Below are 24146 nucleotides of genomic sequence, written 5' to 3'. Positions count from 1 at the left end.
AACCGACCCGGGTGGAGTTCCGCTTCCGGCAGCGCCACATAAGTCGCGGGGGAGAACGCTTTAAATCGTGTCGTTTGCATTTAGGACCATTTCGGTGAGCGGTCGTTCTAGGCCTCTTTTTTTTTTTTTTTCATACTTCCGTTTAAAGACAAGTGGAACCTGACTGTAGCCTCCCGGCCGTGAGAGGGAAGGCTGGCTGGAGTCGGGGGAGACGTTGCGCAGGCGCCCTGAGGGCTCCCCGGCCGTCCAGTCCCGCTGTACTTGGTGGTCGTTCGCAGTGAAAGGCTTGAGTTGAGCTAGAGTCGGTTCACGAGCCTTGAAAAGTGGCGTCAGAGACCCCAGGCGTTGGCCGGACGCTAGACATTTTTCTGGCTCCTGAGCGTTGTGGTGGATTATGGCGTTTTGCGTCCCCGTTCGAGATACCATCCAGCCCACCCCCACCCTATGGCGGGAAGAGAGGGGAGCCCCAGGACGACGCTGGCCGCTAAGTTACAATGGGGTGGGGGGGTGTGCATAAAATGGCCATTTGTGTCTCTGGCTTGTCCTTGAACGGACGTGTCTGAACCCCAGTGGGGATGTGGCTTCCACGCGGGGGACCCCTCGGTCCTGGGCGTCTTGGGGGTGTGTGTGTGTGTGTCCGCCCCCAGGGAGTGGTATGTTTGGGGTTCCCTGTCTACGGGATTCTGTGGAAAAGGTGCAGGTGGCCCGTGTTTCAAGAGGAAAAGTCGAAATCCAATGACCCTGGTTTCTGGCAACGTTGCAGCCTGCGAGGGGGAAGGTGTGTGGATCACCACCTGGGCTTCGGTCCGTTAGCCTGGGCAGGTGTGAGCGCGTTGCAGCGAGTTAGTGTCACAAAGCGCCAGCAGAGAGCCCGACATTCCTGGCAGGACGTGTAAGTTGCAAGCAGCCTCCTGCAGTACCTTTTCTAAAACCTGATCTCTTGAAAACGCCAATGCATCCAATCAGGGATGGTTTCGTTTATGTGATTGAAGCCAATTCGTCTCCCTTAAAAATTTCACCTCTACTTAATGATCTTGTTTTATGAACTTGGCCCTGAATAGTACAGTTTAAAACTCTTTTCGCAGGTGTACCTCACAAATGCATGCTCTTTTAGGGACCACGTGTTGAATGGTCTTTGAAAAAGGGTAAAAAAAAAAAACCCTGCTTGTTCCTAAAGTTACTGTTATACCTAAGTCAAAATATTAGCAGCACTTTAAACCAGTTATTTAAGTAATTATGTTTGAAGTGACTTTTCTTCAGCATTTTCTACTTGCCCTTGCTCGTTTTCTATCTTCACAACAAGCAGTCTGTGAATTACTGTAAAAATCACTCACAGGTATGCCTGATTCTTCTGGGTTTAGTTGTTGGTAATACCACAAGTAGCCATTGCTGTAAACGTATCACAATTAATGAAGGGAAGGAGATTTTGAGGTATTTTTCTTTACAGGTAAATTTTTGAGAACAGAGAGGGTTGTTAAACAGCCTGGTGAGGGTGCTAATACTTACATATGATAATTATCTGTTGCTTGACCTGTCATGAAGGGGTTTCCACACCTGTTGTCCCGTTATCATGAATATGAAAATAGAGGACGGAGGTGATGTCTGTTTTCCAAACACAGATACTGAGGTCTAGTTAACTGTCACACACCTGAAAGTCTTCACCCTGAAGCCATCACCTTCCCAAACACAGCCTACTTGCTGCGCCTTTCCGCGTTCTCACCAGCAGAGCTCTATTTTGCTATTATCAGGCTTGCGTTACTCTCATTCGTACAGCAGGCCTCTGTGGGTTTAATCCACGCTTTTCCATAATCTAATAACATTGAGCCATCACTTGCCAGCTGTGTCCCTGCTAACTCTTACTGGACAAAGTGTCTGAAATCTTTTGCCCCTTTTCTAATTGGGATTATTTGTATTTTTTGTAAAGTTCTGAGCTTTCTTTATAAATGCTACATACAGATGTACGCCCAGTGTTTTCTCCCAGCTGTGACTTCTCTTACTTTCTTTGAACTGTACCTTTAAAGAAACTTAAGTTCTAGGTTTTTTTGTTTTTTTGTTTTTTACTGGCCACTGTATTTTGTTGCTCTGTAGGAAATTGCTGCCTGTGCTGAGGTCACAAATACTTTTTTTTTCCCCCCTTATGGAGGTTCTGCAATCGTAGGTGTACATTTAGGTCTATAACCTGTTCATCTCTTCACTTTTTCTTCATGGGGATATTCAGCATTTATTCAACGGAATATGCTTTCTCCATTACATTAACTCAGCACCTTTGTTGCAAATGAGTTTGCCGTGCCTGAGCACTGCTGTTACATGATCTGCGGCCTAGCCAGCAGCACAGGTCTTGATTATCAGCATCATTGGGGGCCTTTAAATCAGGAATGTGAGGTTCTTCAGCTGTGTTCATCTTGCAAGCTTGTTTTAACAGTTCCCAGGTCTTGCATTTTGAGTATCAATTTTAAAACCGCCCTATCTATACGAACGAGCTGGCGGGGCTTCTGATTGGGAATAAGTCGGGGAACATGGTCATCTTACTGAGTTTGGCCAGCTTTTTCTCGTTGTAGGGGTGGGAAGGGCCCTCGCAGAAGCCTACCTGAGAATTCGCTCATAGTATTGCAGGGAGAAATAACTTCTACTGTTTACAATAGAATCCTCATTGACAGACATGCCAAGGCCTTGCTGACAAAGTCAGCACACAAGCTGGTACCCTCGGTGGACTGGAGGCCATCCTAGGCTGCCATCTCGGAGCATCAAAGCGTCAAGCATGTAACGTTTCCCCATTGCTAGTTCTTCCAGAAACCCTTCTTTTAAAGTTAAATTTTTCGAAAAGAAAGCAAAAATAATCTTTTAATTGATGGTGAGATATGTTAATTGGAGGCTGTCTCAGTCCATTGGCATGGAGCACATTGAGACTGCTGGAACAATCCCCACTGTTCTCCAGAACTCTCCGTCTGCTGTGAAGCCCTGTACCCATTAACCAGTCATGCTCCTTTGCCTGCTTCCGTATGTCAGCTTGTCAGCACCACTCTCATTTCTGTCTCTGGGCGTAAGTTTCTAATACTTCACATAGGTAGAATCCCGCATCTTTCCGTGATTTGTTTTATTCCACTTCCTGTAACTTCCTCGAGGTTCATCCATAGTGCTGCATACATGCCAATCTGCTTGCTTGTTCAGGCTGAACAGTGTTTCCTTGTATTTGAGCATTGTGTTTGTTTATCCCTGTGTTGGTGAACCACTGGGTTGCTTCTGCTATTGTAAATAAAACAGCTATAAACATGACAAATCCAAAGAAATATTCAGAAAGTTGCTGGAAGTGTGTATTATAAAAAACCAAGGGACCTGCACCGTGACATCGTGGGTTAAGCCTCCACCTACAATGCCAGCATCCCAAAAGGGTCCCTCTTGGCTCCACTTATGCTCTAGCTCCCTGCTGTGGGTGGCCTTGTACCCATGTGAAAGACCCAGAAGAAGCTTGTGGCTTCCAAGTGCCCCGTTTCAGCCATTACAGCCACTTGGGGTATGAACCAGCACATAGAAGACTGTGGGTGTGTGACTCAGCCTTTGAAATGAAAATAAGCTATGTAAAAAGTGCATGAAATTCAAAAACTTTTTGCACTAAAATAAAAGCCTGATTGTATCTTGATGAGCTCGTTCGGGTCGTCTCCTAGGTCTTGCTCAGTGTAGTATCTCCTGTGTGGCGACTGGCAGTTACCAGGTGATCGGGAAGATTGTTTTAGCTCTGTGGTGGAGTCTCATGCCGCTTCTTGCTTCATGGCTGAATGACAGGAGCCGGAACCATTTTTATTGCAGTCTGATTGCACTTGCCTGGTTTGACTGTTAACTGACTGGGTATATTTTAGTGTTTCTGTCTCTTACCGTCTCCTGCTGCCAAGGTCAGAGCAGCTGCGTGTGCTGCGTGAGCATTCCTTCTGCCTCTTTATTTACAAGATCCCTTCTCCCAGTCTGTCACTTACCTTTTTGCATTGCTGCTGTTTTTCAGTGAATTCTGATTTTGATAAAGTCCTATTTGTAACAATTTTTTTTTCTTCCATGAATAATGTTTTTTTGTGTCCTGTTTTGGGATTTTGGGCTATCCCAGTGTTTTCAAGAACTTCTCATAGTTTTCTTCCCAAAGCCCTGTCATTTGACATTCACATTTAGGTTTATGATTTATGTGGAATTAATTTTTGTAGGAGAACAGAGGTAAAAGATTAAGGTTTATTTTTTTCCACTTCTAGAAATCAGATTGTTGTAGTATCACTTGCTGAAAAGGCCATCTCTCTCCCTGCCTGCTGTCTTAGCACTTCTGCTGTAAGCTGGCTAACCGTGCATGTTTGGGTCTGTTCTATTTCGGTGACCTACTTGTTATGTCAGCAATGTACTGTTTTATTTATTTTTGTAGAAAGATTTAAAATCTAGACCATTGTTTTTAGATGTTTTAGAAACTCATAAACTATATATATATATTTTTTTAATTCGGAGGCACCGCCATCTATTATAAAATGGAAAAGTCACATTTACTATTTAGTTGGAAATGAATTGGACAATATTTTGTAATACCTCTATTCCACTTTTGATTCTGTTTGATAGAACGTGATGTTTCAGTCTTTGTGCCCATTGTCTAAAATCAGGACAGACTATCCGTCACGTTCAACATTTGTCATTTGTTTATAGCAAGAAGGTTACATCTTCTAGCCATTTTAAAATATGCGTCACATTATTTTTACCTGTAGTTGAGTTTTACAGTACTTTATAAACCATAATCCCTGCTCTTGTAGGGTAGGAGCTGTCACTATTAGCAGTGACAGACCCTGTGCTTTCAGTTGGCTTGACCCTTATGCCAACCTGTAATGAAGTGGGCATTAGAAGCACACTAGCATTCTGTCAGAAGTTAACTTCCTGACTGTGGAGAGAGCTGTATGTTAGAAGGTGTTGGGTCAGCTGTTAAGCCATGGCCAGGGGCAGTGTGTTTGGCTTTGTCCCGCCAATCTCTCCACAGTTCCACATTCTTTCAGTCTCCCTCCCAGGCCCTGCAGCGGGCAGTAAAAAGCCATTTCTTTTTTTAGAATTTCAGAATTAGAAGCATTCACATCAATCAGGAAGCAGAGGATACAATCTGAAATTTTTAAGAAATGTTATGAAGCTCTTACAGATGTATGGACAGACAAAGAAGCTTGGAAACTAACAGCAAGTAGGCCTCTGGGGCTGCAATGTCGAAAACAAGACTTGAACCAGGCTTCAGTGAGGGCCGGACAGACACAGGGCAGGCCGGCTCCCCACAGGAGCTGTGCTGCAGAGGGCTGCGCTCCGTCCAGGCAAACAGCTAGGAAGTGAATACCCTGCCCTCTGGCTCCTTGTTCTGATTTGTCTGTCTCTGCCCCCCATGGGACAGTTCCTACTGGAAAACCACAAAGGCAGTCTGTCAAGGTCTGTGCAAGTGGGAGAGAAAGCATGGGGCTGCAGCGGGAGGGTCGGGGTAGGCCAGCAGCAAAGGAGCCAGCAGGGGCTAGTGCTTCCAGAAGAAAATGGGAAAGAAAAGGCTTTTTTGCTTTTGCTTTTTTTATGAAAGCATTTCCCAAGTTACTCATGGTGTGTAATAAAGATGGATTTTGTTTTGTTTTTTGCCAGTACAGCCAGTTTGCTTTTTCTTATATAACATTGACATAATATTCACAGGACCAAAATTACTTTCTGGAAAAAAAATTATTTCTGTTTGTGAAAACGTTTATATGTAGTTTTTTAAAAGTGCGTGTTCTGGCTCCGAGGTATCTTCTTTGTCATTGATCATTTGAATGCCTGCAAAATACATCTAACAGATGATCTGAACAAGTATATGTGTGTATTTTGCAATGATCGTAAACATCTTTAAACATAGCGAAGGCCTGTGTTGTGACCCTGCAGGTTAAACTGCCGCCTGTGAATCCTGCATTCCCGTCTAGGTGCCGATTCAAGCCCAGACACTCCAAGCAATCCAGGTGCCTGCAGATACGGCCCGGCAGGCAGAGAACTATGGTCCAAGTCCTTGGGCCTCTGCCACCCATGTGGGAGACCTGGATGGAGTTTGGAACTCATGGCTTCAGGTTGGCCCAGCTATAGCTGTTGCAGCCATGTGGAGAATAAACCAGAAATGGAGGCCTTCTCGCTCTGTAATTTTTGTGTTTTAAATAAATAAATGCCCTTTAGAAGAAGAAAATCATACTGTCTCCCATAGTATCATAAGTGTCAGCTAAGACCATCATCTCATTAGTAAGTTTCAGTCAGTGGCTAGAAACTTTTAAGCAAGTCTGCTGACGTATGCTTCCTTTTTTCCCTCAATATGTGGAAAATTTGCAGCACTTTTTACCACGTGGAAAGAGACAAGATAATTTGTCATGATGCTTCTCAATAGCGTCTGAATATTTTAGCTCCTATTCATCACTCTGTTCCTTTTCTGTCCCACAATTATCTCCGTCACAGATACTGTTCTGGGAATGCTCAATTCATACATAAGCACAAACATGACAGAAGCCTGGATCAAAATAGCAATGGAATGAGCTTAGCGTTCAAGTTCTATCTTTGTGTTTTCCCTAGGTTCCTGATGGTCCGAACGGGCAAAAATGGTGACCTTCATCTTAAACAGATTGCATATTATAAGAGAACTGGCGAATATCATCCAACTACGCTGCCAAGTGAGAGAAGTGGCATAAGAAGAGCAGCCAAAAAATTTGTCTTCAAAGGTAAAATTAATACCCCAAATCTTTGGATTCTTCCCATGGCATCTCCATGGAATCCAAGGAGTTTCTGTGGCAGTGAGTGGTTGCCAAGTAATTACCAGTCCATTTCATGATGGTACTCGGTCAAGAGTAAGATCAAAGTCACGCTGAAGGTTCAGAAGCATTCTAGATGGAAAATAATGTCATGCCATAAGACAGAGCATTTGCCTGAATGAGCTGCCCCCGTGACTGCTCTGCTGCCCACACGGAAGCCGCTGCCTGCAGCAACGGGAGGCTTCGGAGGAACTACTGACTAGTCTCTTACTAAACTGAGCAGCTGAAGGAACTGCCCATTTCCGGAGTTCTCCCTTCCGCTTCCGTCAGTCTCAGCGACTCATGTGTGGGTCCACTTTGGAGTCCTGGGTGGACTGAGCATGTGAAAAGCAATTGGATATTGATCTTGAAACATTAGAGGGAGGCTCCTGTTTTGTTTTGTTTTGTTTTCCCTTCTCCTTTAAAGGGACGAGGCATTCGGAACGCAGTAGGAAAGAGGTACACCTAATCAGTAAACACATGCGTAAATGAATGTTAGCCATATTAAAGGAAATTTTGTTTATAGATATATTAGGTTTCCCACAGAGCAGATAAAGTTGCTTTTTTGTTTTGAAGATTTATGTTATTGGAAAGGCAGACATACAGAGAGAAGGAGAGACAGAGAGCAAGATCTTCATCTGCCTGTTCATTCCCCAAGTGACCACAATCCGGAGCTGCGCCTATCCGAATCTAGGAGCCAGGAACTTCCTCCAGGCCTCCCACGTGGGTACTGGGTCCCAAGGCTTTGGGCCACCCTCCACTTTTTACCCTGGTCACAAGCAGGGAGCTAGATGGGAAGTGGAGCAGTGGGGATTCAAATTGGCATTCATATGAGATCTTGGCACATGCAAGGTAAGGACTTTAGCCACTAGGCTATCACACTGGGCCCAGAGCAGATAAAGTTCTAAGACAAAAGGTGAATGCCTGTTCATATGTCCCTTTGAATCTGTGTGCCAGTTACTCCCTGTTGCTTAGGAATAGGCCAGCCAGGGCAAGTGCAGTGACACAGCAGGTAAACCCCTGTCTGCTATACCACATCCCATATGGGTACCGGCTCAAATCCAGGCTGCTCTACCACCAGTCCAGCTCGGTACTGATACACCTGGAGAAGTCACAGAGTATGGCCTGGTGACCACATTGGAGACCTGGAGGAAGCTCCAGGCTTCAGCCTGGCCAGGCCCTCACTGTTGCAGCCACTGGGGAGTAAAGCAACAGGTGGAAGAGCTGGCTTTCCCTGTGTAACTCTGCCTTTCAGGTAAATAGATCTTAGCAACAAAAACACAAAAGGACTGGCCCATTACCTTTTAGACTAAAGTAAGAATTCTCATCATTTACATAAAAAAGTCTTTACTGAGATTCTGCCAGGTGCCAGTCGTATCCTAGGCTTTAGAGATGGGTGCAGTGATGAGCTGCAGCAGCATGGCTCCTGCCCTGAGGTTGGTTGCCTTCTGATTTCAGTTAGGAATGTTCCACTGTGCATCAGTAGCTTAATGGTATGTGCTGGAGTGTGAAAGGCCACCCTGTCCCTGCGTGAGAGGCGCTGCGTCTTTCTGTGCCCCGATTGCTTCCCACATGCAGATTCGTCTCCGGGATCTTTCTAAAGAAAACACAGCATTAGCACCTAAGTTCTCACACATTCTCACGTCACTGTCCCTTCCCTCAAAAACATCAGATAAGTGCTTGCCTATGAAACTGGTAAGGATAAAATACTGCTTTAGCTCTGTTGTAAGCACATCACCAACTTGTTAACTTATGCCACTTTTTGGAGGAACATGCAAGAATTTTCCCATGGGAAGATAAGTTCATACTCCAGCAGTTAGTGAAAGTATGAAAGCATACAGCAGCATGCTTCGAAGGACAAACTGCAAACTCCTTGTTGTGACAGCCAGAAAACTATAACAGCTGTCAGAAGAAGACAATAAGAGATAAAACTGATCTTTCAGATCACTCAAGTAAATACTCAGTTCTAAATGAAGAAAGATTTTATCAGAAGCAAATAAACAAATCCTCATGGCTGACATAAGCCAGTGAGTACCTTAAAACTGTAGAGATCTCTAAAAATTACAGTTATTTCTTTGGTATCATTTATTCCAGAAAAAAAGCTGTTTTACGTTGGAAAAGACCGAAAACAAAATCGCTTGGTAATTGTTTCCGAAGAGGAAAAAAAGAAAGTCCTACGAGAATGCCATGAAAATGAGCCTGGACCTCACCATGGCATCTCCAGAACCCTCACTTTAGTGGAATCCAGTTACTATTGGACCTCCGTGACCAACGATGTCAAACAGTGGGTATGGCTTATGTGTACCTGGAATGCTCGCTTTCCGATATTCACAGTTCATCACTGCTCCAAACTGACCCTGGGTATCATGCCTCATTAAGTACTTTTATAGGTAGTTTTTGTATAAAATACATTCAAGTAAAGGGAGTTTTATATTTCACAATTATCTTAAATCACTAAAGTAGAATTTAAATTTTAAAAAGACAATATTTAAACTTTTGAAGATAGCATTATATAGAACCGGATTTTTTTTCAATTGTTTATTTTCATTGGAAAGGCAGATCAGATTTACAGAGAGACAAAGATCTTCCTCCAGTGGCCACATTAAGATGTCTGGAGCCAAGCTGATTTGAAGCCAGGAGTCAGGAGCCTCCTGTGGGTCTCCCACATGGATGCACGGTTCCAAGGCTTCAGGCCATCTTCTACTACCTTCCAGGCCACAAACAGGGAGCTGAATGGGAAATGGAATAGCCGGGACACGAATCAGTGCTCATATGGTATCCCGGTGCTTGCAAGGTGAGGATTTAGACACTGAGCCATCACTCTTGGCACAAAACTAGCTTTCAATATTGAAATGCTATATATAGACTGAAATCCATCTGACTGAATCACCTCTTTTGTGGTCGTGCAAGATTTTCTGTGTAGAAGGTGGTATGTTTAGAAGGTAGGTCCTGGGAACTGGCTCTGTGACTTAGCAAGTTCATCCTCTGCCTGAGGCACTGGCGATCTGTATGGCTCCTGGTTCTAGACCCAGCTGCTTCACTTCTGATAAAGCTTTCAGCTATGGGCTGGGAAAGCAGTGGAGGAGGGCTCAAGTCCTTGGGCAACTGCACTCATGACCCAGGAAGAAGCTCTTGGCTCCCAGCTGCCAACGGGCTCAGCTCTGGCCATAACAGCCAATCAGAGAGTGAGCCTGTGAATGGGAAATCTCTTCTCCCTCCCTCTCTCTCGCTTATTCTGACTTAATTTAGTAAAAAAAATAAATCTTCAGAAGAAATGTTAAGCACCATATGGTTTCTCACTTTGAGCCAGGTCCATCTTGAGGTAAAACATGCCAGCCATAGCAAAGCACAGAATTAAATTGTGAAGACAGTCTGTGTTTTGTAACTTTATAAACTATTAGAATCTCCAGCATATTCTAATAGAAAAATTTCTAGGAAATGTAATGTCCCTGCTTGGAGGTCAGCTGATCTGCACTGCTGATTTGTGAAATGTTGCTCTCTTCTTGGTTTCGTAGGACACAGAGGAATTTCTGGCATCTATAAATACTGTTTGGATAGCATTGTGTTTTAATAATGCTCTCAGAATAGAGGGGTCATCTTCTAGCTCTAGAAATTATTGCATAACTGCATGCTGATCTATTCCTTGAATATGTATTTATTCATACTTCTGAGTATCTCTTGATACATGAATGATCTATTACAAATCTCCCGTTTATTTTTCTTAAAATAAGAGCACACTGAAAATACACCATATCTTCAGTGCTCAAGATGCTTATCTCATTTATTGTATTTCTGTTTGTAGGTCTATGCTTGTCAGCATTGTCAAGTGGCAAAAAATACGGTTATCCTAACATCGAAACAACATCTTCTCAAGGTGGAAAGCCCGTGGAGTGTAGTCACTGTTGACCTGGCGGGGCCTTTCCATGCAAGCAGCAGAAGTCACGTGTATGCTATCATCATGACAGATTGGTTCACAAAGTGGGTGGTGATTTTACCTCTGTGTGATGTTTCGGCATCAGAAATTTCTAAAGCTATTATCAATATATTCTTCTTATACGGACCTCCTCAGAAAATAATAATGGACCAAAGAGATGAATTCATTCAACAGGTAAGGCAAGTAAACTGAGGGGTGGAACCTATCTTAAACCTTTTCGGGGTCCAGCATTCAATACCCTCTGCATTAGATGCAGAAGTGAATTTTGTAGAAATTAAGACCAGGATTTTCATATTTACTGAATCACTAAGAAGTTAAAATGTTTTCATATTTCTTCAATATGAAGTAAAGAGATTGAACCAAATATTTCTTGTAAAGATTGGAATTGTGTCATTGAAAAGTAAATGAGAATTTTACTTAGTGGAAGAATACATCATGTTTGTGATTAAGAATATTAATATTGAAAACCATTTCTTTCCTTGCCCTGGTTATTTTCAAGATAAATAATTTTTTAAATGTACAAAATATTCATGTGCTTGAAAGACAGAATGGCAGAGAAAGAGAGATTTTCCATTCACTAGTCACGCTGAAATGCTAATCCCAGCTAAGGCTCAGCCCAGCCGTATCTAGCCGGAAGCTGACACAGAAAGCAAGGTAGTCAGGAATCAGTCTGGGCCTCTGGTCTAGGACACAGTTGTCCTGATTTGTGGGTTAACCTTCTGTGTTACAATGCCTACTTCACTAAGTTAACCTGAAAGACAAGCAAGAAAAAATATATGTAAAAATTCTTTAAAAAAAGAAATATACTACCACTAGTCCTAAAGCAGCTTTTTCAGTTTGATAATTGTCAAAGTACTGTTGTAGGGAAAACCAGAAACAGCCAGATTTTTCCTAATTCGAAGCACCTTTGACATCTTTGTCTAAAAGAAGTACCAGACATTGTATTTACTTATGAAATAATTAGGACCTGCTGACTAGTGGGCTCAGCATATTGTATACTCATCGCCAAGAAGTATTCAGTGAAAGGATGCTAAGGAAATGCAACCAGGAGAAAAGCTACCTGGGAGAAGCCAAAGCGTGGAAAATAAATATCTATCTCTTCCATTCTCATTCCTCTCTTCTTTTCCTCTCTCTTGCTTTGCTCTGCCTTTCAAAATAATTAAACTTTGAGAAAATAATTTTTAAAAAAGACATTAACTTCTTGGGTTAAAAATGAGGTTAGTAATACCTAATGAAATCGCTGCAAGGCTTAATGCACATGTTGATCCTCTGTTATGCTGAGCGGTGTGTAGTAAGGGTTAGTTAGCGGAAATTTCTGTTTAAAACAAAATAGCTATTTTTGTATAGCTTGGCTATACAAAAGGTTCAAATTCAAGTCTTCTTAAAAAGCAATGAAAACTAGTACATCAGTTTGAAAAAGTTTCATGTATTTTTCAGATCAACGCTGAACTGTACAGCTTGTTTGGCACGAAGCAAATCGTGACTTCTCACGCCTCTGGAACTATTAACCCGACTGAAAGCACACCCAGTGCAATCAAGACCTTTCTCTCTAAACACTGCGCCGACCACCCAGACACCTGGGATGACCACCTGCCGGCCGTTTCATTTGCCTTTAATATAACTCACTTGGTGAGTTCCTTGTTGTCATTCCTACTTCTGAGTGATGACTGTCTTGGCTATGTGAACATTTTGTCATAGATTGGCTGTTTTTCTTAAAACAGGAGCCGACTAAAAACACACCGTATTTTCAGATGTTTTGTCGAAACGCTTCCCTGCCTGAGACGTCAGATGGTCCTCACGAAGCCGGGGGCGAAAGCGCAGGCATGTTCGCCAGGATCCTGGCTGCCATCAAGGAGGCTGATGCGACAGCGGAGAGGAAGACGGCTGCAGTGGACCAGGTGACTCTGCTTGATACTAAATCTCTGAAGTGGTTAACAAATAATAATTTTAGCAAACATCCGTAAGCACACACATGCACACGTGTTTTCTTAAGTTCTTCTTAATAATAGTAATAGAATGGTTATTAGCTGCAAGTTGTGAAGTTTGGAATCAAATAGAGCTGTAATCACACATAAGGTATTATTTGCCAGCTGTTTGGTGAATTCCTTAACCTGTGTTAACGCTTTGAGCTCTTTAAGGTTTCAGAAGGATTTATGGTTACATTTCAGTTACCATTATCTGCACTTGTCTTCAATAAATCACAGCTCTTTCATTCCCTTATTTTTTTTTCCCCCCTTTTGCACTTGCAGTTAAAGAACAACAACGCAGATGGACTAAATAAAAGCAAGGTCATTGTTAAAAGGAAGCCAAAACAATTAAATCCATTTCATCTGAAAGTTGGTCATGAAGTTTTAAGACAAAGGAAAAACTGGTGGAAGGATGGCCGTTTCCAGTCTAAGTGGGTCGGTCCCTGTGTCATAGACTACATCACAGACAGTGGCTGTGCTGTCCTCAGAGACAACACCGGAGCTAGACTGAAGAGACCTATCAAAATGTCCCACCTGAAGCCCTATGTCAGGGAGACCAGTGAGCAAGGTCAGTGTCCGTCGTTCCCCATGTTTTCGTTTCGTTTGAGGAGGGCAGTTTAAAAGAACTAGCAACCTTCCTTCCTTCTTTGAATGAGTTTCCTTTCCCTTCCCGTTTTGTATTTGGTATAATTTTAGATATCCCAGGTAGTCTTTTTATTAGAATTTTTCTTCTGGAGCTGTCAGGCTTGTGAACGGTTCTGTTTTAAAGACTATGAGCTTTTCAGAGTGCATGTGGGACATAGTGAATTTGTTTCACAGAAGGAAGGATTACATTTTTTGGTCAACAGAGAAAGAAGGACTACATCTGTTTTCCCTGTTAGGAATTTGTGACTCCTTTTTACATGAAAACTAGGCTCATTAGTACACAAATCCAGCATACCAGGCAGAGTCTGGTTGGGATAAGAATAAATCAGTGCACCTTGAGAGCGTTGTTAGCCTTCAGTATTGCGTCACTGAGGTCGCGGGTGCTGGCAGATGGGAAGTAGCGTGTATTCCAAGTGCTGTATGATAGAAAGTTACAGCACTCTAAACTAGGCTATGCTTGCCCTAAAACCGTGACTGGTTCTCTAACCCTTTTCCTTGTTAGATTAATCTAAGGACATTTTGTCATGACTTTCAGATGAAATTCCCTGCTTTCTCAGGACTGATTCATCTTGTTGTGTTTTAACAGAGGGAGGCAATTAATATCTTAGCTGATTATACTTTTTCTATTAAGCAAGATAAAGCATGACTTACTACGATATGGGTAACAATTAAATGAAGGCACAGTTTGTTAGAGCTTTAGAGAGCATATAGCAAGTAGGTTATTTACCCAAGGAAGTGTAAATAACAGGAATGACTAGAAACAACCTGCCACGGCCCGTGCCTTCTCCGGGTGTGACACTCCGCAGGAGCCACACAGTGTTGGTGGCTCAGCTCTGCCTCTCACCTGCCACAGCTCTGTGGGAGGGCTCACTCTTGCCTTGTGACAATCCATTTAGCCTGATCACAAATCAAGTGCTTAAGGGCACAATTTGTGAACATAGTTCTAGCAAATTAAACTGCAAACTTCAGAGAGCCTTTTTAAGATTGATATTAATGGAAAGGCAGGTTTACAGAGAGAAGGGGAGACTTTGAGAGGTCTCTCATTCACTACTTCAGTCCCCAAATGGCCACAACAGCCGGAGCTGAGCCAGTCCACATCTGGGATCCAGGAGCTTCCTCCAGGTCTCCCATGAGATTGCCGGGTCCCAAGGCTTTGGGCCACCCTCCACTACTTTTCCCAGACCATAACCAGAAAACAGAGTGGGAAGTGGAGCAGCTGAAACATTAACAGGGGGCCACATAGGATGCTGACTACAAGGTGGAGGATTGTTAGCCAGTTGAACCATCACACCAGCCCCAAGCTCATCTTAACTGCTATTTCCCGTGCTATAACTATATCCAGATCATCACTGATGCTTACTCATGTAGCTCGTGGATGTATTTCTGGTTATTTTTAAATACATCCTTGTGAGTGGAAGACCATCTTCCACTGCTTTCCCGTGCCATCAGCAGGGAGCTTGATCAGAAATGAGAGCAGATAAACCTGTACAGGCACCATATGGGCTGCCGGCACTTGCCCTTCGTTCTCCCCTACCATATGTTTACTGGCCATATTTTTCTGAAATAGACCTACTTTATCCCTATGGAAAAACATGTACTGTCAATAGATAAGTACTGAATGTTGACATCGAATCTATAAAATCATGCTGTGGCTGTATCATTGGTCATTTGTTCTTTTTCATGCTGTGGGCTGTAGCATTTCTCCTGGGTTACATGAGTCATTTTTTGTCTTTCAGAATCACTCCTCTTGTCTAGCAACTGATCACTCCTATCATCTTCAGTTGTCCATACTTTTTATTCCAACATAAATGTGTATAAAATTTATCATTTTTTTTTTTAAAGATTTATTTTTATTATTTTTTCATTGGAAAGGCGGATATACAGAGAGAGGAGAGACAGAGAGGAAGATCTTCCGTCCGATGATTCACTCCCCAAGTGAGCGCAACGGGCCGATACTATGCCGATCCGAAGCCAGGAGCCTCTTCCGGGTCTCCCACGCGGGTGCAGGGTCCCAAAGCCTTGGGCCGTCCTCGACTGCCTTCCCAGGCCACAGGCAGGGAGCTGGAAGGGAAGCGGGGCTGCCGGGATTAGAACCGGCGCCCATATGGGATCCCGGGCGTGCTAGGCGAGGACCTTTAACCACTTGCGCCACCGCGCCGGGCCCAAAATTTATCATTTTAAAATCTAAACACTGTTTTTACATTAAGAATTGATGAGTCTAAATGGGGAAAGTGTTTACTCACAACTAAAATACTAGGGGTGCTTTATCTAGTGAGAAATGGCCATACGAGGCCACTTGCCATCTCTTGGTAGAGAGCATTGCTTCCTGTAAATGTAAATAATGAAGTTCAGTTAATTATTACAGCCCACCTCTCTACACATTCCTGACACACACCTGATTCTGGTGATCTCTGCCTACATTAACTTTACAACCTTATATTCTACCAAATTGAAACTTTTTTGTTTAATAAAATGTGGACAATTATGGAAAGTTAATTATCAAAAAGTAAGGCTAAAGATAAGGCATTAACAATTCTATTTTGTTATGCCTTTCCTTACCACCTTAATTCATCCTGAAATGGAATGCAGGTTTATAATCCTGTTTCTACACTATACCAAAACTCCTACTTGTCTTTTCCTCCCACTCCTGTCTGCCATGCACACACAACTACCAAAGATGGGTAAAGGGGACAGGAAATTGGGTGTTTTCTGCTTATTTCATTTTTTCTTTTTTGGGTATATATTTGCTTGAAAAGCAGAATCAGAGAGAAAAAAGGAGAGAGGAAATCTGTCCACGGCTCATTCCCGTAAAGGACTGCATTGTCTGGAGCTGGGCCAGCTGGAAGCCAGTTAGCCCGGGCTTCAGCCTCGTCTTCCACTTGGGTCACAGTAGCCCAAAGACTTTGTTTTCTTCCCAGCCGTGTTAATGGGGAGATGGGTTGGAAGTAGCCAGGAATTGGGATGCCAATATTGTAGACTACAGTCTGACTCACTATACCACAACTCGAGGTCCATTGCATTCTTTTCTGTGTGAACTATCAAATGTATTTAATTTATCATCTTATTCATTCTTCAGCTTATGTATGTCTGCAGTGCATAGAAGAACATCATTCGTTATTATTGTTTAGAATTCTGTTCTTCATGTAACATTGTTTAATTTAAAAATGATGTTTACCTATAATTCTAAAGGCCAACATATGCTATTTCTTCTTTCAGACAGTCTTTATTTCTTGCAAGGTTCAATAGTGGCAGATCATGACTACATTGGATTGCCTGACCTTCCCGTTGGAACGTACCAAGCAAACATTCTTGTGGAAGATGCAGCTATTGGTATAGTCGATAATGAATTATTAACATCAAGCAAGGATCGTGAACTGTTAGAATATAGAAACGTCAAAATCTCCCCGTTGATGGAAGATCATGGTTCTCTTGAAAAGCAGACTTTTAGTCTATTGGACTCTTCCAATCAAGTCCTTGAGTACTTAAATTCATAGATACCAGCATTTATCTAAAATGCCTAGAATGCACAAATCCCTTAAGTCTTGGCACTTTCTCCAATAAAGATCATATAGGACAGATGTCTTGACACACTCTTGGTGATTAAATCATGAAGTTCTATTTTATTGCTGTTGATGTAAATTTGTACCACATTTAAATATCAGCATACATATGTTATAAAAAGCAAAGGAAAAACACAGGCATAGAATTGATTTTTTTGTTGTTGTTGTTCTAAAAAGAGACCAAGCAAAGCATATTTGCTTTGGTCTTTGGCATGTGATATTTATTTACTTATTTATTTATTTATGTATTTATTTATACAGTCCCATAAGCTTTGGGACTTCCCCTCCCCGCAAGTCCTCTCCCCTTCACTGATGTCCCCTATATTATTACGATAGTATAATTCAACAACAGTCATAAGTCCATGTTTCTGCTATATAAGGGTATCCTGACATTGTAGGTATGGACAGTGGTGGAAAGTCCAGCATCCTGTTGTCAAGATAGATTGGACAGTTTCGCTGGGAGTCCATCTCTGATACATGCTGCAGTGTATCTGCACACCCTGAAATGATCATCTGTAATCCGCAGTTCCTGTGGATGACCATATGTACATGCATCTTTACCTGTATATCTGTCTTGTGCATGAAGTTGCTTTACATCAGAGAGAATATGTGATATTTGTCCTTTTAGGATTGGCTTATTTTACAAAGCATAATGGTCTCCAGCTGGGGCCATTTCGTTTCAAATGGTAGAATTTTATTCTTTTTAATTGCTAAGTAGTATTTCATTGAGTAGATGTACCACAGTTTCTTTATCCATTCCTTGGTTAATTCCAAGGTATTTTAAGATTCCTATCCATAATTTTCTTCTTAAGGTTTATTTATTTTTATTGGAAAGACAGATTTCCAAAGAGAAAGAGAAAAAGATCTTCCATCCATATGTTCACCCTCCAAGTGGGATGCAACAGCCTGAGCTGAGCCTGTCCAAAGTTTTCAGAAGCTCAATTCAAATCCTATCTACGTCAGTGAATTGTACCTGACAACTCCAATCTTCGGAGTGTTTCTTTTCCCAGCAAATTAGAGCAATGACTCTCAGCAGTCCGTAGCATGTTGCTTAGTATGGTCCTTTCATTGTTTATTTGTTGGAGTCTTTTTAAAAAATTAAGGCTGGGCCCGGAGCGGTGGCGCAGTGGTTAAGGTCCTCGCCTTGCACGCCTGGATCCCATATGGGCGCCGGTTCTAGCCTGGCAGCCCCGCTTCCCTTCCAGCTCCCTGCCTGTGGCCCAGGAAAGCAGTCGAGGACAGCCCAAAGCTTTGGGACCCTGCACCCGCGTGGGAGACCCGGAAGAGGCTCCTGGCTTCAGATAGGCATAGCATCGGCCGTGGTGGCTCACTTAGGGAGTGAATCATCGGATGGAAGATCTTCCTCTCTGTCACTCCTCTCTGTATATCCGCCTTTCCAATAAAAAAAATAATAAAAATAAATCTTTAAAAAAAAATTAAGGCTGTAAGTTTTTCAGAAGAGCCAGGTTCTTCTTACAGTTCTGTCTAGCAAATTACATGAATGTCAGTGTAAGACAGACAGTTAATGAGTATTAGTTGGCTAGCTTATTTAGTTAAGCAAGAGACAACCCAACATGGGTCAATAAAAATTTAGCTAGAAATCTAATTAGGCTCCAAATAATACAGTGGTAGGTCATCATTTTCTCTCTTTGGCTGTCACTAGGTTTTTTAAATGCTCCTCCTGATGGCCTAAGCCTTGTGCATTCCAATCCTGTTCTCTTCAGTGTGTTCCGAGTGACTGTGGCAGTGAAGAGAACATGAGTTCTGTCAGTATCTGCATGACGCCTTGGGTTCCATATACTGAACAGTTCCTGGGTGCTTTCTGTGCCGGAGATGACTGCTGGGTGACTGGCAGCATTTTGAATTATTCTTTCTGAAGACAGAATGATCATTCAATGCATGGCACCTGTTTTTGCCAGTGTGCAAATCTACACGGAACCTGTTACTAAGCTTTGCCACCAGATGTCATGCATTTACTGCTCAGTAAAATTCACTGCTCGGGAAAGCTACAGGAGGACTCGCTGTGTGTGCAACTCCTGCGCGCCTGTTTCCCTTTCTCTCATCAATCAATTTATCCATGTATTTATATTCCACAAATATATTCTCATCTATTTAATAAAAAGGATAGAGTGGATATGTTGGGGGGAAAATAACATTATGTGTAGAATTCAGGGTCCTTTCTGGTCCCAACGCCAGAAGTCCCTAAGTAATAATATACAGTCTTTGTTTCAGAACATGTTTTCCACCGAGAATCTTAATTTAAAAAAAATTTCTCTCTTTATTAATGACACACTTTTCATGGCCCCTTCCTTCATACTTTGTCAGGTGTCTGGCTTTATCTTCATCAGTGAACCTGACAATGAAATCATGGGTTCCCCCCCGCTTTCACATTGTGAATTACTTGGAGTCAGATTTGTAGAGATCTGTGAATAAATGAATTTTGTTCTCTAATTTATTCTGTCATCGGACAGAAGACCTTCCTCTTGTTTCTCCTCCTCTCTGTATATCCAACTTTGCAGTAAAAGTAATAAAATAAATCTTTTTAAAAAATCAAGCAGGAGGAATCACAATTCTAGACCTCACAAGACATACTCCAGGGCAGTGGTCATCAAAACAGTCTGGAACTGGTACAGAAACAGAGAAGATCAATGGAACAGAAGAGACCCCAAAAGGAGCCCACACACGTTCAGCCAACTCATCTACAAGAGACCTGAAAATAATTCAGTAGGAAAGTCTGGTCTCTTCAACAAATGCTATTGGGACAATTGGTTAGCAGCCTGCAGAGGTAAAAAACAAGATCCCATCTGTCACCTTATACAAAAATCAGCTTGAAATGAATCAAGGACCTAAATCTGCACCAAGGTTCTTTATTTAAAAAATTTTTTTGAAAGATTTATTTTTATTGGAAAGGCAGATCAGATTTAGGAAGAGGAGAGACAGCAAGAAAGATCTTCATCCATGAGTTCACTCCCTGAATGGCTGCAACGGCCAGAGCTGAGCTGATCCAAAGCCAGGGGCCTGGAGCTTCTGCAGGGCCTCCCACTTGGGTACGGGGTCCCAAAGCTTTGGCCCATTCTCCACTGCTTTCCCAGGTCATCAGCAGGAAGCTGAGTGGGAAAGGGCACATCTGGGACATGAATAGACACCCATAAGGGATTCTGGCACCTGCAAGGTAAGGAGTTACCCATTGAGCCATGGTGCCAGTCCTTCAACCACGCTTCTTTTATGGCCTTGATGTCATAAAAGTCCCATGCCCCTGGCTATAGATTAACTTAAAAATAACCGTGTGATGTGCGTGTGCAGAGAATCTTCTTAAAGATCTCAATAAGTTCCCTCATTACTTCAGCTGTGAAACACAGACTAGGTCGATAAATCTTTGTAAATCTATGGTCATTCATCTTGTTTTTGAATCCTTTAGAGGGAAGTGATTCTAGATGTGAGAATAGCAGAATCTCTTTCTTCAAATTTTCAGGTGTTTATCGGGGACATCATTCTTGTCACACTGAAAGAGTATTCTAGAGAATGAAGCCAACATGGAGAAAAACAGAACTTTGGGATACACACACATACACACCATCCTGCTGTCATCTTTTGTTTCTAAATCCTCTTACCCTAAATTTGTTTAACCACATAGCCAATAAATTTTTCCCTTTGTCTTTTTAAACACAGATATAGCCCAGTGAGATAAGAATTTTGATAGTGGAAGCCTACCTAGGCAGGAGTTCAGCAGCTGGGAGGGTAAGTAAGGATGTGGTCATTTGAGCATGTTCTGTTCTACTTAGGGAGTGTTGGGATGTGGGGACGTGAGTGGCCAGGATAAGATGAGGCTGAAGAAACAAACAGGCCACTGGAGATAGCAATCTTGATGCTTGTCTCTTTTCCGGATTGGCCTGGAAAATCCAAAATCTTGGCAATATTCTACTTTTTATCAAAATTGATGTCTTTGTTTGAAAGGAAATGAGACAGAGATACGAATGACGGATTCATTTATTCAGCGTCTGCTGATTCATTTTCCACGTGTCAGGAACAACCAGAGCCGAGAGCTGTATCCAACCCAAGACTCGTGAAGTCCGTCTAGCTCCCTCGTGTGGCTGGCAGGAAGCCATGCGTGCTGCCCGCAGGGGTGGACGTTAGCAGGAAACTGGCCTCAGGAGCAGGGCCAGCATTAACAGAGGAGGCTTTTAGTTCAAGGGTAAGATAACTGCTTTATATCCATGGAGACAGAGGAAATATGAAAAACAAATGCATTCTTTGAATCTTGATTAGATGTTAAATCAAAAATAGAAAACTCCAAAGGGCATTTGTGGAACACAGAGGATTCAAATATGGAATATTAGTTGTTAATAAGAAATCAGAGTTGGGTGTTTTGGATGTGGTGATTTTTCAGGTTCTTTTGGGAGAACGCTCTGGGTCTTAGGTGATGAGCGTGGAAACAGTTAGGGTTTGAGGATATGATGCCCACAATATTTTTCACTTACTTTTATTGTCTTTGTTTGAAAGTATTTTTTTTTTTCTTTACTGAGGTATAGTTGTTATACAGCAGTTGCAGAGAACACAACTTCACAACTTATCAATACAAAGTTGAGCAAAAAGTAGGTAAATCAAATGTGCGTGTGCGTACCTAAGCGTGTGCCTATGAAAGAGATGGAAAAATAGCTAAATGTGAACTAACAGTGACTAAGTGGAGAATGATGACTGTCTTGCAATGCTTTTCATTACTTGTGTAGCTTTGAAAATGTCAGCGGAAAACGTAGAGACAGCAGAACATCCTAATCTGCTTATGCGTTTCTTTCAGGAGACACAGGCTGAACGTCAACCTCGGTTGGCTTTTCCTGGTACTTAGCTCTCTCCAGCAATCTTGGCTGGATAGAAATCCTAGCATAAAAGCTTGCACACCTCAGGTTCCTCTTGCTGGTCTTTGTGTATTTTTGGTTGTCATTATTTTGACAAACCAAAGTTTAAGAAACTTTCCTGTATTCAATCTTATTTGTATTCAGTCTTATGTGATGTTATCTTCATTTCCATGTCAATACTGAGTTAGTAACTCAATGTTCCTTTTTACTGTCATACCTTAAGCATCCCATAATTAGCCTTTCCAGTAAACCTTTTTCTCTAAGAAATTGCATGATTATGTGGTGGAAACTGTAATATAGTAGTGGTGGATAACTACAATTTCCCAACCCCTGACTTTAAGAATCACTTTTTGAGGAAACCACTCCAAGTTATCAGCATGGTGATTGTGAGACATGACTAGGCCCTGGCTCCGTGGAAACTTGGAGAATGCAGCATCGTACTTTCCCGGGCTCCAGATACTGGTTCTGAGGTTGACACATGAACCGTATTAAATTGGCTTGTCAATGTGTTGGAACACTACAGAGAAAAGCTACGTAGGAGTTCATCCTGGCTGCATTTGCACCTGCCGCTGCTCCTGGCCTTCTTGATTACCACAGGTAAGGAGTCTGCACGAAAGGAAATCCTACACAGAGACAAAATGATGCCTCCAGGGAGGCAGGCTCCTTTTGGTACCATCCGAATCTTGGCTCGATTCCTACTCAGGCTTTTCAGTTATGTGAATCGATTGCAATTTTTGATTATATTTGCCATTATTTAACTATTACTAATAGGAACTGTGTATTCTTCAATCTTTTTGAATTGATTTATATGAATAGGCCTACCTAACAATGGAATGTGAAAACATAGAGCTTGGGGAGGCAGCTTTGGGGAAGAGTAAAGCTGATGACATGTCTGTCCCATGGCTGCGCTTGCTAGCTACCTCCCTGCGAATGGGAAAGCACCAGAGGACGGCTTAGACCCAGGCCCGTCCGGCTCTCCCAGGAGACCTGGAAGATGCTTAGCACTCCTGGCTTTGGCCTGAGTCCACTGTGGCCTTCTAGGACATTAAGTAGCAGATGGAAGACCTGTCTCTCCCTCTTCATTTGAAAGTAAATAAAAATTTTAAAACAAAAACTACACAACTACATAGGGCTTGGAATTTCAGATCTTTTGACCCTATTTCATTATATGTGGGTTCTTCATATATACATACATCATACACATATATGGATGTTTTTTGTTGAACTTGATATTACTGAAGGCTGGGCCATAATAATGAGTAACCACATCTCCTTTTCTAGAGGATGTAGTGTTGTGGTTCCATCTACATGCATTCTTAATTATCTCTTCCAATTACAGAGAACAACTCACCAAATAAACATAGCAAAGAATCACAAACGCATGTTTTTCTTATGAGCTCTCCTGCTGTGAAGGTAAAAGTTCTAGGCAAAGAAGTAGGAGGCTGGACCTCCAACGTACCCTTCTGTGTCTCAAGGCAGCATTTTTTTAAGGTATGGAGCAGAGAAAAGAAATACTTATCTGGAGTGACTGGTTTCTTATAAAAGGGAGTTTGTATGAGAAAATGCATCTTTGTCTAGAAATGAAAGGGTTATGTTATACTTGTTTCCATGTCTGTCTCCCTCACATGAATGTGTATTTGCACATGGACATGTTGTTATAAGTTTTTTTACTGGCAATCTCTTCCTCTGATGGTGCACAGGACATGTTCAGTTTGGGGACAGATAAAATACATATTCTTTTAAAAAATGATTTATTTATTTATTTGAAAGGTAGAGTTGGGACAGGGGGAAGAGAGCTTTCATTTGCTGGTTATTCCCCAAATGCCTGCAACAATCAGATGGGCTGGTCTGAGGCCTGGAGCATCCTCCAGGCCTTCCATACGGGTACAGGCACTCAAGGCCTTGGGCCATCCTCAGCTGCTTTCCCAAGCACATGGGCAGGGAGCTGAATTGAAAGTAAAGCAGCTGGGAATGGAACCCATACCCGTATGAGATGCCGGCTTTGCAGGTGGAGCCTTAACCTTTTAAGCTAGCCCCAATACATATTCTTGTTTTGGATCTGCAGTTTTATGATGTGTATTAAGATATATTTTATTTGAAAGGTTGAATGACAGAGAGGGAGAGACAAAAACAGAATTTCCAACTCTCAGTTCACTTGCCAAATGGCTGTAATGATATGGCTTGGCCAGGTCAAAACCAGGAGCCAGGTACTCCAGCCAGGCCTCTTCCCATGATCCAAGCACATGGGCCATCTTCAGTTATTTTCCCGGGCACTGGACTAGAAATGGAGCAGCCATGACTTGAACTGGCATTAAGATTCCAGATTCTGGTGTCATAGAAAGTGGCTTAAACCACTTGTGCCACAATACCAGCTGTGTGATTTGCATTTGTGTGCTTTGGTGTTTTAA

The 24146-nt window shown here is 42.3% G+C and overlaps 1 protein-coding gene across 1 annotated transcript; it reads left to right on the top strand.

Annotated features, from left to right (window-relative positions):
* The first annotated feature begins 10 nt into the window (after nucleotides 1-10).
* GIN1 (gypsy retrotransposon integrase 1) lies at nucleotides 11-16945 on the top strand. Its single transcript, XM_040986116.1, has 8 exons — nucleotides 11-94; nucleotides 6565-6710; nucleotides 8874-9067; nucleotides 10582-10887; nucleotides 12151-12342; nucleotides 12435-12611; nucleotides 12963-13248; nucleotides 16542-16945. The coding sequence occupies exons 2-8, from the start codon at nucleotides 6572-6574 to the stop codon at nucleotides 16817-16819; spliced, it is 1572 nt and encodes a 523-aa protein (XP_040842050.1). The 5' UTR covers nucleotides 11-94; nucleotides 6565-6571; the 3' UTR covers nucleotides 16820-16945.
* The last annotated feature ends 7201 nt before the right edge of the window (nucleotides 16946-24146 follow it).

Source organism: Ochotona curzoniae, unplaced genomic scaffold (genome assembly GCF_017591425.1).
Source record: "Ochotona curzoniae isolate NIBS_2020 unplaced genomic scaffold, NIBS_Ocur_1.0 contig_4501, whole genome shotgun sequence".
Taxonomy (NCBI): domain Eukaryota; kingdom Metazoa; phylum Chordata; class Mammalia; order Lagomorpha; family Ochotonidae; genus Ochotona; species Ochotona curzoniae.
This window is presented reverse-complemented; position numbering and strand designations above follow the sequence as displayed.

Excerpts from the sequence above, each read along its gene's own strand:
- GIN1 (XM_040986116.1), top strand. The coding sequence starts at position 6,572 with ATGGTCCGAACGGGCAAAAATGGTGACCTTCATCTTAAACAGATTGCA. Across the intron at positions 10,888-12,150 it reads GAGATGAATTCATTCAACAG|ATCAACGCTGAACTGTACAG; the intron begins GTAAGGCAAGTA and ends TGTATTTTTCAG. Across the intron at positions 13,249-16,541 it reads CAGGGAGACCAGTGAGCAAG|ACAGTCTTTATTTCTTGCAA; the intron begins GTCAGTGTCCGT and ends TTCTTCTTTCAG.